Source organism: Lycium ferocissimum, unplaced genomic scaffold (genome assembly GCF_029784015.1).
Source record: "Lycium ferocissimum isolate CSIRO_LF1 unplaced genomic scaffold, AGI_CSIRO_Lferr_CH_V1 ctg9183, whole genome shotgun sequence".
Classification (NCBI taxonomy): Eukaryota; Viridiplantae; Streptophyta; class Magnoliopsida; order Solanales; family Solanaceae; genus Lycium; species Lycium ferocissimum.
In genome coordinates this window covers 1-14,273 of record NW_026727616.1, presented here as the reverse complement: position 1 = coordinate 14,273, position 14,273 = coordinate 1, and the positions used below count along the sequence as shown (strand labels likewise).

Sequence of the window (14,273 nt, the reverse complement as noted above, 5' to 3'; positions counted from 1 at the left end):
GGCGGGGCCCTGTCCCGTCATATGATTCTGTTAGTCCGTTGGTTTGTTTAGAGGTACGTAGACGTATATGTGGGTTGTGTGCCTACCACCGTACGGATGAGTTTGTATATTATATGTTTTGGGCCGATGTGCCATCGGATAGCCTTATCGTCGATATATGTATATATATATATGTGTTTGAGTTTGAGATGTGTTTGAGACGCGTTTGATATTTGTATCGGCGTTAGGCCCGTGTGTGTGATTCGGGTTCGATGAATGCGTTTGGGTGCCCAACTCGGGCACTAGTCACGGCCTACGGGGTTGGGTCGTGACAAAAGTGGTATCAGAGCAGTTTGTCCTCGGATTGTCTACAGACCGTGTCTCGTAGAGTCTTGTTTATCGGTGTGTTGTGCACCACATCTATAAGCAGGAAGCTACAGGGCATCTAGGGTGTTATCTTTCTTTCTGATCCTAGATCGTGCCATAGAGCCAAGTCATAGGAAATGAGATTCCTTACTTTGATCTTTGATTTCGACGAAAGAATGGTGTTGATAACGAAAGTGATTAGCGATGTTGGAAGTTGCAAGCACGCGGGTAAGTAAAGGTATGAAAGACATATACGAGGTGTGTTTATTATTTTCGTCTTGTTGTTGATGTTGGGAGCCACGTGAGGCCGTGATATGATATATGATACGGTATGGGGTATGATGTGTTTGGAGATATGCAATCTTCCGAAGTATGATGTGCTGTGGCGCCCGGATGGAGCGGCGACCACGTTTTGTCCGCCGGGTCCCATTATGGACCGTATATGGTATGATGAGTCTGTTCACCGAGTCCCCAGTTTTAGCGGTCCTTTGAACCGCATATACGCTTTGGTAGGTAGGTGGAATCCAGAGGCGGCACTGAATGTGGGTCCAGGTATATAAACCCTTACTATAATAATCTGATGTATGTGTGTTTGTTGTATGAATGTTGGTTGATAGCGACAAGTAGGGATCCGAAAACCGATAGTCGGGTATTTGTAAATAACGACGATCAAGGTGTGTCTGTTGCCATAGAGAATTTGGGTGTTTGGAATGAGAAGTAGGCATGTCCGTCGGCGAGAAGTTAGTGTCGAGGTTTGGAGAGAGCTAAAATAGTAAGTGTGTTATGAGAGCGTTTGGAAATCTGTTAGAGCTTCGATTTACTCCGTTAGGTGATGAAAGTCTTGTGATGGGGTGGACGCGATTATATTGGAGTTAGAGCATCGTATTTCATCGGAGTTCCGAGGTTAAGCGTGCTTTGGGTGAGAGCAAATTCGGATGGGTGACCCCCAGGGAAGTTTTTGGAAATCTTGCAAGTTCAGTTGTAAGAGGCAAATAAGGAGTTAGGATTGCAGCATGATGTGTGAACGGAAAGTTGTAAGACGAAATCTAAGTCGAGGAGCAATAGAAGAGTTCGAATTCGAGATAAAGAGTATGATTGGTAGGTACGACTATGTGTTATGATAATAACGGGAACTTTCCCGAGATCTTGGACGACCTTATAAGATTAGTTGAACATTCGAGGACGAATGTTCTAAAGGGGGGAAGGATGTTACATCCCGTATTTTGAACGACGAGACGATTCGGGTTAACTATGAAAAGTTAGGATTAAGACCATTCCGGGGTACGAAGTCGGGACGTGTGACCTTCGATTTTGTCGTGTGACCTAAGTGTGTATGACGTTATTGGAATGGAATCATCAAAGAAACTTCGGGACCAAAAGTGGAATTAAGGGAAGTTGGCTATTATTGAAAGAAAGAGAGGGAGTAAATCATAGCCATGTGGCCGGCCACCTTTGAGTGGGCCATGGCCACATGGTTGGCCATTATTTGAAATAAAGGGATGACTAAGGGACCCTATTATATCATCATCTTCATTAGCAAGAAAAATCAAGAACCTTGAGAGCAAAAAAAGAGACCAACATTCGGCCATGGCAATGAAAAACCAAGACCAAGAACTAGCCTTCAAAAAAATTATTCCTTCAAGCAAACCTACTAATTTGAGGGTGGTGAATAACGTGGAGTTGTTGTTTCGAGCGTTGGATTGATCGTTTTCGTCCTTGGCCAACTTTGGACAAGTTGAGGATTTGTGAAGAAAGGTAAGTTTAATCTTGTTTTTATGAGTTATGAAAGGTTTGTGTGTGTTGTTGTATGTTGTTATGGATGAAATTCATGAGATATGGCAATTTGAAGTTGAGGCCGTGTGTGTGTGTGAGTTGGCCGTGTATGTGTGTGTGTGTTCTAAGTGATGAACTAAGTATTATGTAGTGTGTTTGGTTATTGTGGTGTGTTGAAATAAATGAAAATCATGAATATGTATGTGTGCAAGGTTGGCCGAATATGGCCTTTGATGTGTGTCAAGAAATGAGTTAGTTTTCTTGGAATTTTGGTTGTTGTTGTTATGTAGATTCTATGTTGGAAATAAGAGTTTAATGATTCAAATTGGTATTGTAAGTGTATGGGCTGTTTTGGAGGATTTTGTGTATTTAGTGTGATTTTTATGTTTATGGAAATGGCATGGTTAGAGTATAGATTGTTGGAGTAAATCATGTTTTGAAATCAAGGAATGTGTTAGAGTTGAAGTTCTCGGGTTGGGGATCATTTCGGGTGGAATGGAGAGTTTGTTGGATTGTTGGAAATATTGTGTGTATTGTTTAAAGAGTTCTTGAATGTTGTTTGAGTGGTTTTGGATTGATAATTGAATGTGCGTTAGTTTGATTACATATTGGTTTGTAAGTATGTAGTTGTGGTAAGCATGATTGGAATGTTGTTGGAATGTGTGGAAAAGGATTTTTAATGTTCGAATGCGTTTCGAATTAATTGTGGATATTGTTGGAATGATTGTTGGTTTGTTGTGTTGTTGAGTTTGGCCGAGTTGAATTCTCGGGGTTGGTCCATTTATAAAGGAAGTGCTGCCCAATTTTCCGTAGGATTATGTGTTAGTTGGAAATGAGCTTTTAAGTGCTTATGGTTGATGTTGGTATTTGTTAATGTTATGTAGATCTTGGAGAGTTCGAGATATAAGTTTGATTTGGATTACCGTTGTGTGCAAGCGAGGTATGTAAAGCTTAACCCTTCTTTCTTTTGGCATGTCTTAGTTTAATATAGGCTACGATACTAGCCTCGAGGAAATTCCATTCTCATGATCCGAGCATGTTTATGATTCGCGTTTGTCTTTTGGTACTCGTATGTTGATGTGGGAAAATATTGGTTTTGATGTTGTTGGAAAAAAATGATTTTAAAGTTGCATAAAAACTTGGTTTTCAAAAGAGTTTTATTCTTAAACGATGTTGAAACTTCGAACGCTCATAACTTTCGACTAAGGGCTCGGATTGCCTCGATATCGTCGTGGGAGGTTGTATGACGTGTGATGAGTATGTTTTCCATAGGCGGGCCCGGCTCGGGTCGACACTCGTCCGTGGGTCCCGCGACCTTCGTTTGTACATTTCTGATGACGTTTGGAAGAGTTTGGTATGACGATTTTCCCGATTCCCAAGTATGATCCTTTTACTTACTTTTTGAACTTATGATAATGATTTTATGCATATGGTTACTCACGACTCTGCTCGTGCGGTTTGTTGGTACATCGTTCGCCGGTTCCCGGGCCGGTTTGTTGTCGTGCGCATTATGATATATATATTCCGGAGTTATGCTGTGTTACGGTTCCGAGACCTCGCCATAGGGCCGGGTTCCGTTTATGGAGTTATCTTTGTGATATGGCTTATGATGTGTTGTGATGATGTGTTGTGTTCGGGGATACGGAGATTTGAAACCTTACGGTGTTATCTTGTGTTATGGCGCCATCGACGGGTGGGCGACCATATTTTACGTGCCCTATGCATGCTTTGTATTTTGAAAATAAACATTTGGCATTTTGGAAAGGTACTTACTTTCGGTACTTCATTTCGAGTGTGTGTGACTCGGATTTATTTACTTGTATTTCTGCTTTGCATACTCGGTACATATTTCGTGCGACCCCTTTCTTCGAAATTGCGTTTCATGCCGCAGGTACGGACGCCCGGTTTGATGATCCGTCGGTTTAGGACACCTATCTGCTTGTGTTGGAGTGCTCCTTTTATCCGGAGCCTACATCTTGGTATATACTCGTTCGTTGCATATGTGTGTGTGTGTTCGGGGGGTACGGCGGGGCCTGTCCCGTCATATGATTACGTTAGTCTGTTGGTTTGTTTAGAGGTACGTAGACGTATATGTGGGTTGTGTGCCTACCCTGTACGGATGAGTTTGTATATTATATGTTTTGGGCTGATGTGCCATCGGATAGCCTTATCGGCTTTCGATATATGTATATATATATATGTGTTTGAGTTTGAGATGTGTTTGAAGTAGCGTTTGATATTTGTATCGGCATTAGCCAGCTGTGTGTGATTCGGGTTCGACGAATGCGTTTGGGTGCCCAACTCGGGCACTAGTCACGGCCTACGGGGTTGGGTCGTGACAATACATATACACATATCATATCATATCACAGCCTCACAGGGCTCCCAATATCAATAATCATACGAAAATGTCACGACCCGACTAGGGGGCCGCGACGAGCACCCGGTGCTACTCCACCCGGGTACCCCTCATCATATAATCACATAACATCTAGGTGAGCCATAATCGTTTCAAGCATTATAATTATACACCGTAATAGTCCCATTGGACAACAACCATCATATATCATATCACGGGCATCTGTGCCACAACAACGTACATGGGCCGACGAGGCCGGCAAGACGATATACAAAAATATAGGCCGACAAGGCACATATCTATCCACATACACGTGACTACGAGCCTCTAAGAGTATGACATATCATATGAGCGGGACGGACCCCGCTATGCCCATAATTATGTACACAAAAGAATAAGTACCCAAAAGCTATGGCTCCGAATGAAATGGAGCCTGCTATGAAATCTCGAACAAGCGACTATGAGTCCAATCGTCTCCCCGTGCACTGCGGGCATGACGCGGCGTCCACAAACAAAAGGACGTCGGTACGAAGAATGTACGAGTATGTAAAGCATGATCAACATCAATATAGCAACATAATAGGCAACGTACGAAATAACATATGAGGGGAGACAATAACATCATCGTCATATCACTTACCTGCACACATCGTCTTCCGTATCCCATAATAGTAACCGTACCCCTTTTGTGTTCGATCTCACATACATGCACTTATCTACATTCCTTTACAAAGTTTTGCACATTCGCATTCATATCACATACATAATCATATCATATACATCGCATTTACATAGCTCTTACTTAGCACTTACATAGCCTTAACATATTCGTACTCTACTTGATGTCATATACTTATAGCTTATTCTTACTCATATGGATATCGCATATATATAGCTTTCTTATAGCGTGCCCGACCACGAAGGTTCGGTGTTTCATATCTACTTGGCCAACCAAGGCTCAAGGCGGTATCTACCTGGCCCTACCGGGGCTTCAGGGTTGTATCTACCTGGCCTTACCAAGGCTTCAGGGTTGTCCATACCATCTGCAGAGGCGTGCGTGCGTTTCGTAATCGTATACATACTCTAGACATATATTCATATACATATATTCTTATACATATGCTCTTATACACATATTTCTACCCGGCATCGCGAGCTCGGGGACTCATTATAGCCCTTCATAGGCACCCATACATATAATAGCTCGTAGGCCTCTTTGACATCATTCTTCCTTTGTCATTATACTAACATCAACACTACCGTTACATCTACATTATAGACTTGCTAGTCATATGAGGAACTTTGGTCAAGCAATAGTACATATCAGGGATCGTGAGCTTATGAGCTCGGAATGTCAACCAAGTAGGCACAACATATTCATATAGAGGAATTAGGAATTTGGCCAAGGACCATGCCTTATGAAAGAAGGGTTAGCCTTACATACCTTTTTTTTTTTTTGTCGCACTATTCTATGCTCGTACGACTCCTTCCGATGATAGCGTTTAAACCTTCATTAGTATCATAACAATGGCCATTAGTCATACACATTATGCTCTCTATCTAGGTTTCTCAATTTGCTTCTAATCTACCCATAATCATGGTCATAATGCCCAACTTCATCCATTCATCTAAAGTGTCTAGTTCATGTTCTTAACACCATTTATAACACATTTATATCACAACCCAACAACATTCATGATTCAATTTCAACTATGTCTCAAAACGTCACTATTCATCATTCATAACCCATTTTGCTATTCTCTTACAATAACCAAGTATTTCAACTCCCAAATACCTTAAACAACATATAAATATCATGAATCTTACCTTAGATGCTTTAGGAATAAGCCTTGGTTGCTAATACTCCTCTTTGAGCAAAACCCTAGTTTTTCTCCATTTGGATTTCTTGGCTTGGATGATCTTTGATGATTTCCTTTACTCTTGCTCCACTTATTTAGTGTTGTTGATCCTCAAATGTCCTTGAAAACTTGTGTAATAAATGTAGAGAGAGATTCTAGAGAGAAGTAGTGAAATGATAAAAATGAAATAAACAAGTCTTGGTCCTTATATTTAATGACTTGAAAATCGGTGCTGGGGAGAACAGTGGTCGTCCATGGAGGTTTACGGTCCGTATTCCACTTTACGGACCGTCCTTCGCGGTCGTCTTTAAGCTTAAGCTGAAACAGAAACCTTGGCAACATGCATGGTGATTTACGACCATGGTTTACGGGCCGTAAATCACTTCACGGTCCGTCCACCGGGTCGTATTTAACCATTTCTCGGTGCGAAAGTTGAAGATTTTGCATGGCAGTTTACGACTGCTAGTTTACGGACCGTATTGCACTTTACGGTCCGTATTCTGTGGTTTACGACCCCTGGGCAGTTTTTGCCAATTTCCAACTTTTTCACATCTCTCGACTTTTATTCTATTCATTCTCATCCATATTCATGCATTGCTAGCTCATTTACTTACATTGCCCATGAAGCATTATACACTCGCGCTCCTCGTACTCACCACTAGCTCGTCCGCTTGCGTACCAACGGAAAATTTTCCGAGGTGTAACATTCTACCCCCCTTAGGAACATTCGTCCTCGAATGTTAAAGTCTTGGGGAATTCGGTAAAAATTTCGCCAGAGTTTCCCCTATAATATGGTACTATCAACCTGTCACAACAGCCCAAAATATCGATGCCTCACAGGGCTACAACATAATAGCATTACGAATTGGCCACTCACGACCCAAAAGCATAAAAAGAAAGTACACATACCTTGTGATCTTGACGCTTCATCTTGGCCCTCGTCTAAGGGCTGAAATAAATGCGGGTATTTGGATCGCATATTATCCTCCGCTTCCCATGTCATTTCCTCTCGACTGTCATTCCTCCACAGAACTTTAACCGAGACTACCTTTTTGTTTCTAAGCCTCCGTACTTGCCTATCTAATATGGCAATGGGTATTTCATCATAAGTTAACCTTTCTGTCACTTGAACATCATTTATCGGGACGATCCTCATAGGATCTCCAACACATTTTCGAAGCATTGAGACATGGAAAACTGGATGAACTGACTCCAAATCTGAAGGTAGATTTAATTCATAGGCCACTTTGCCCACTTTGCGCACAATTTCATAAGGCCCTATATACCGGGGACTAAGCTTCCCCTTTTTGCCAAATCTCATGACGCCCTTCATCGGCGACACTTTCAAGAACACCCAATCTTTTACCTCGAACTCCAAGTCTCTTCGGCGATTATCCGCATAGGACTTTTGACGACTTTGAGCCGCTAGCAATCGATCTCTTATAAGCTTGACCTTTTCCACGGCTTGTTGGACCAAGTCTGGCCCCATTAATTTAGCTTCTCCAATATCAAACCACCCTATTGGGGATCTACATTTCCGGCCATATAAAGCTTCATACGGAGCCATCTGAATGCTAGAATGGTAACTATTATTGTAAGCAAATTCAATGAGTGGCAAATGATCATCCCAATTTCCTCCAAAATCTATCATACATGCCCGTAACATATCTTCAAGAGTCTGGATAGTGCGTTCAGCCTGCCCATCCGTCTGTGGGTGAAATGCCGTGCTAAGGCTCACTTGGGTCCCTAGACCCTCCTGAAAAGATGTCCAGAAATTTGCCGTAAGGCCGAGTTCCTCTATCCGAGATAATAGATACCGAACACCATGGAGTCTCACTATCTCTTTAACATAGAGCCTTGCGTAATCTTCCGCCACATAAGTCGTTCGACGGGTAAGAAATGGGGCGACTTGGTGAGTCTATCAACAATTACCCATATAGAATCAAACTTACGTCGAGTACGGGGTAAACCGGTAATGAAATCCATATTAATCACTTCCCACTTCCAAGTCGGGATCTCTATAGCTTGTAGCAATCCGCCCGCTTTTGGTGCTCTATTTTCACTTGTTGACAGTTGGGGCATTCGGCTACGAATTCTGCTACATCTTTCTTCATCCCATTCCACCAATATAAGGACTTAAGATCATGATACATTTTCGTCGTTCCGGGGTGGATAGAATAACGGGAACAATGAACCTCCCTCAATATTCGTTGGCGTAGATCTGCCACATCGGGGACACATAGTCTACTTCGATACCGGAGAGCTCCGTCTCCTGAAACGCCAAATGATGATCCCTCTTTCTGAGCAAACGTGTCTCTGCACTGCAGTAGCATGGGATCCTCATACTGTCGCTCTTTTACTTCCGCTACTAGCGATGAGACTGCTGAATTCTGAATAGTAGCTCCTGCTACCTGAGTCCACTACTCGGACTCCTAGGCTCGCTAACCGCTGAAGCTCACGGGCCATCCCTTTCTTTTCTGGTCGTACATCACATAAGCTCCCCATAGATCTGCGGCTAAGAGCATCAGCCACCACGTTAGCCTTTCCAGGGTGATACAAGATATCAACATCATAATCTTTCAGCAACTCCAACCATCGTCGTTGCCGCAGATTCAACTCCTTCTGCTTAAAAATGTATTGAAGGCTCTTATGGTCGGTATAAATGTCCACATGGACACCATATAAGTAATGTCGCCATATCTTTAACGCATGGACCACTGCGGCTAATTCTAAATCATGGGTTGGATAATTCCGTTCGTGTTTCCGTAACTGCCTTGAAGCATACGCAATCACCTTACCATGCTGCATTAATACACATCCTAGCCCAACGCCTGAAGCATCACAATATACGACATATCCCTCCAATCCCTCGGAAGTGTCAAGACCGGGGCGGAAGTCAATCTATCTTTCATCTCTTGAAAACTACGTTCACATGCATCTGTCCATTGAAACTTAGCCGACTTCTGGGTCAACTTTGTGAGCGGTGCAGAAATAGAAGAGAAACCCTCAACAAATCTCCTGTAATAACCCGCTAAGCCTAGAAAGCTACGAACCTCCGTAGGAGTCGTGGGCCTTGGCCAAGTCTTTACGGCCTCGATCTTTTGGCTATCCACGCGAATACCATCGGCTGCGACAACATGGCCCAGAAATGATACTGAGTTCAACCAAAACTCACATTTAGAAAATTTAGCATACAACTCTCGGGTTCGGAGGACTCCTAAGACAATGCGCAAATGATCCGCATGCTCGGCCTCGGATCTAGAATACACCAGAATATCGTCGATGAATACAATCACGAACAGATCCAGAAAAGGCTCCGAATACATTATTCATTAAATCCATGAACACCGCCGGCGCATTAGTTAGCCCAAACGACATTACTCGGAACTCGAAATGGCCATATCTCGTTACGAAAGGCGTCTTAGGGATGTCTTTCTCCCTCACTCTTACCTCGGTGATATCCGGACCTTAAATCAATCTTTGAGAACCATTTGGCACCTTGCAATTGGTCGAATAAATCATCGATCCTCGGAAGAGGATACTTGTTCTTAATCGTCACTTTGTTCGATTGTTGCCGATAATCAATGCACATTCTCAAGGAGCCATCTTTCTTTCGGACAAACAATACTGGTGCTCCCCACGGGGATGAACTAGGCCTGATAAAGCCTTTTTCAAGTAAGTCTTTTAACTGCTCCTTTAACTCTTTCAATTCTGCGGGTGCCATCCTATAGGGAGGAATAGATATGGGCTTAGTGTCTGGCAACACATCAATTGCAAAATCGATCTCCCGCTCGGGAGGAAGGCCTGGGAGCTCTTCCGGGAATACATCCGGAAATTCGTTCACCACTGGAACTGACTGGAGAGTCGGCGATTCAGCCTCTACATCTCGAACTCTCACCAAATGATAAATGCACCCTTTCGTGATCATCTTCCTTGCCTTCAGATAGGAAATAAACCTACCTTTTGGTGACGCCGTATTTCCTTCCCATTCCAAAACTGGCTCTCCCGGAAATTGGAAACGAACCATTTTCATTCTACAATCAACGTTGGCATAACAAGAAGCCAGCCAATCCATGCCCATAATGACATCAAAATCTACCATCTCTAGTTCATGCAAGTCGGCTATAGTACGACGGTCACATATCACAACCATACACTCTCTATATACTCGGCTAACTATTACCGATTCACCAACGGGTGTGGACACCTCAAAAGGTTTGATCGATTCCGGCTCAACTATAAATCGACCCGCAATATATGGAGTAACATAAGACAATGTGGAGCCCAGATCAAGCAAAGCATATACATCATGAGAGAATACCGATAATATACCTGTAACAACGTCAGGAGAAGACTCAAGATCTTGGCGTCCAGCCAATGCATAAATACGGTGCTGAGGACCGCTAGAAGTGGAAGCTCTGCCTCTGCCTCTACCATGGACAGCCGGCACATGTGAACCTGGCCCCGTAGGGCGTGTAGATGCTGAAGATCCGGCTGCTGACCCTGACGGCTGGGTACTACCTCTACCATGAACTGAGGGGCACTCACGCATAATATGGCCTGGCCGACCACATGAATAGCAGACATCAGAACCCGATCGGCATCGACCCCAATGCATCTTCCCACACTGGGAACATCGTGGTACCGGTGGCCTTGACTGGCCTGAATCATCTCTGAATTGAGGTCCTGAATAACTCGGACTCGGCCCTGAACGAGCAGATCTATCAAATCTCTGGCCCGAAGATCGTGGAGGTGTACTGGTCATGGAATAGCCCGAGTGTCTGGGGAACTGCTGCCTGTGTCCACCTCTGAATTCACCCGTCGAACCCGACGATCTAGCTCTTTTGCTATGACCCCTATCCTGCCCATGCTCATTTCTCCGCTGCTGCAAGTGTTCCTCTAATTCCTGAGCATGTGCCTGAATGCGTGCAATATCCATGCCATCCTGTAGGGATGCAGTCAAGCATTTATCCATCAGGTGTGGCCCTAGGCCCTTCACAAATCGGTGCACCCGATCGCCCATATCCGCTACCATGGCCGAAGCATACCTAGCCAAGGAATTGAAGCGGAGACTATACTCTGTAGCACTCATGCTTCCTTGCTTCAAATTTAAGAACTTATCGGCCCTAGCTCGCCGAACTTCTGGAGGCATATAATGACGGAGGAAAGCATCGACAAACTCTTGCCATACTGGTGGCGGGGCATTGGCTCCCCGTGAAGCCATCCAAACCGTATACCACTGGATCGAGACACCTCTCAACCTGTATGACGCTAGCTCCACCGACTCGGTGTCCGAAGCATGCATCAATCGGAGCGTCCTCAACATACCATCAATGAAGTCCTGAGGGTCCTCCTCCGGCTTTGACCCAAAGAATTCCGGAGGGTTTAAAACAATGAAATCACGGGCCCTCGCACTGATAGCCCTATCACCATGCCCTGAACTTTGCTTCTGAGTCTGGGCTGCAACCAACTGGGTCAACAGATTAATGGCCTCTCGCACATCTTGGCCCGAAGCATTTGGCGGAGGAGCTGGAGCTGAGGCTCTCTCGGGCTCCTCAGTAATGGGCACTGTTTGAGAGGACTGAGATTGAGCCGCATCCTGGGGCTCGCTTTCCTCTACCACTGTTTGCGGTGCTCTTTCGGCCCGCTTTTCGGCCGCTGTCTTGCCCTTCTGGGCCACTGTAGCCTTTCTCTTTATAGGCATTTCTGAAATATATAACATACGGTTAAGGAACAAAAATTTCTTACATCAACGCTCTATCGCACGATTCTTATAAAGAAAGAAGGTCATTCATTCCTAAGATGTCCGCAGCCTCTCGTTTATAAGTGTGGCGCGCAACACACCCATAACCAAGACTCTACTAGACACGGCTCGTAGACACACCCTAGGACTGAACTGCTCTGATACCACTTTTGTCACGACCCGACTAGGGGGCCGCGACGAGCACCCGGTGCTACTCCACCCGGGTACCCCTCATCATATAATCACATAACATCTAGGTGAGCCATAATCGTTTCAAGCATTATAATTATACACCGTAATAGTCCCATTGGACAACAACCATCATATATCATATCACGGGCATCTGTGCCACAACAACGTACATGGGCCGACGAGGCCAGCAAGACGATATACAAAAATATAGGCCGACAAGGCCAGACATATCTATCCACATACACGTGACTACGAGCCTCTAAGAGTATGACATATCATATGAGCGGGACAGGACCCCGCTATGCCCATAATTATGTACACAAAAGAATAAGTACCCAAAAGCTATGGCTCCGAATGAAATGGAGCCCTGCTATGAAATCTCTGAACAAGCAGCTATGAGTCCAATCTGTCTCCCTGTGCACCTGCGGGCATGACGCAGCGTCCACAAACAAAAGGACGTCAGTACGAAGAATGTACTGAGTATGTAAAGCATGATCAACATCAATATAGCAACATAATAGGCAACGTACGAAATAACATATGAGGGGAGACAATAACATCATCGTCATATCACTTACCTGCACACATCGTCTTCCGTATCCCATAATAGTAACCGTACCCCTTTTGTGTTCGATCTCACATACATGCACCCATCTACATTCCTTTACAAAGTTTTGCACATTCGCATTCATATCACATACATAATCATATCATATACATCGCATTTACATAGCTCTTACTTAGCACTTACATAGCCTTAACATATTCGTACTCTACTTGATGTCATATACTTATAGCTTATTCTTACTCATATGGATATCGCATATATATAGCTTTCTTATAGCGTGCCCGACCACGAAGGTTCGGTGTTTCATATCTACTTGGCCAACCAAGGCTCAAGGCGGTATCTACCTGGCCCTACCGGGGCTTCAGGGTTGTATCTACCTGGCCTTACCAAGGCTTCAGGGTTGTCCATACCATCTGCAGAGGCGTGCGTGCGTTTCGTAATCGTATACATACTCTAGACATATATTCATATACATATATTCTTATACATATGCTCTTATACACATATTTCTACCCGGCATCGCGAGCTCGTGGGACTCATTATAGCCCTTCATAGGCACCCATACATATAATAGCTCGTAGGCCTCTTTGACATCATTCTTCCTTTGTCATTATACTAACATCAACACTACCGTTACATCTACATTATAGACTTGCTAGTCATATGAGGAACTTTGGTCAAGCAATAGTACATATCAGGGATCGTGAGCTTATGAGCTCGGAATGTCAACCAAGTAGGCACAACATATTCATATAGAGGAATTAGGAATTTGGCCAAGGACCATGCCTTATGAAAGAAGGGTTAGCCTTACATACCTTTTTTTTTTTTTTGTCGCACTATTCTATGCTCGTACGACTCCTTCCGATGATAGCGTTTAAACCTTCATTAGTATCATAACAATGGCCATTAGTCATACACATTATGCTCTCTATCTAGGTTTCTCAATTTGCTTCTAATCTACCCATAATCATGGTCATAATGCCCAACTTCATCCATTCATCTAAAGTGTCTAGTTCATGTTCTTAACACCATTTATAACACATTTATATCACAACCCAACAACATTCATGATTCAATTTCAACTATGTCTCAAAACGTCACTATTCATCATTCATAACCCATTTTGCTATTCTCTTACAATAACCAAGTATTTCAACTCCCAAATACCTTAAACAACATATAAATATCATGAATCTTACCTTAGATGCTTTAGGAATAAGCCTTGGTTGCTAATACTCCTCTTTGAGCAAAACCCTAGTTTTTCTCCATTTGGATTTCTTGGCTTGGATGATCTTTGATGATTTCCTTTACTCTTGCTTCACTTATTTTGTCACACCCCGACTTTACTAGGGTGTGATGGGCACCCGACCCCGTATACGGAGCCGAGCGAACCCGCTAACTCTTATTACATATATGAACTCTTTGGATTCTTAG

At 43.6% G+C, this 14,273-nt stretch overlaps 1 protein-coding gene across 1 annotated transcript; it reads right to left on the bottom strand.

The window, feature by feature from the left end:
• Positions 1–10,725: 10,725 nt before the first annotated feature.
• Positions 10,726–11,311, bottom strand: LOC132046042 (uncharacterized; the record flags this gene model as incomplete). The annotated part of the gene is made up of 1 exon (XM_059436589.1): positions 10,726–11,311. A coding segment is annotated over exon 1 (586 nt), but the record flags the coding sequence as incomplete, so codon positions are not given.
• Between the last annotated feature and the right edge of the window lie 2,962 nt (positions 11,312–14,273).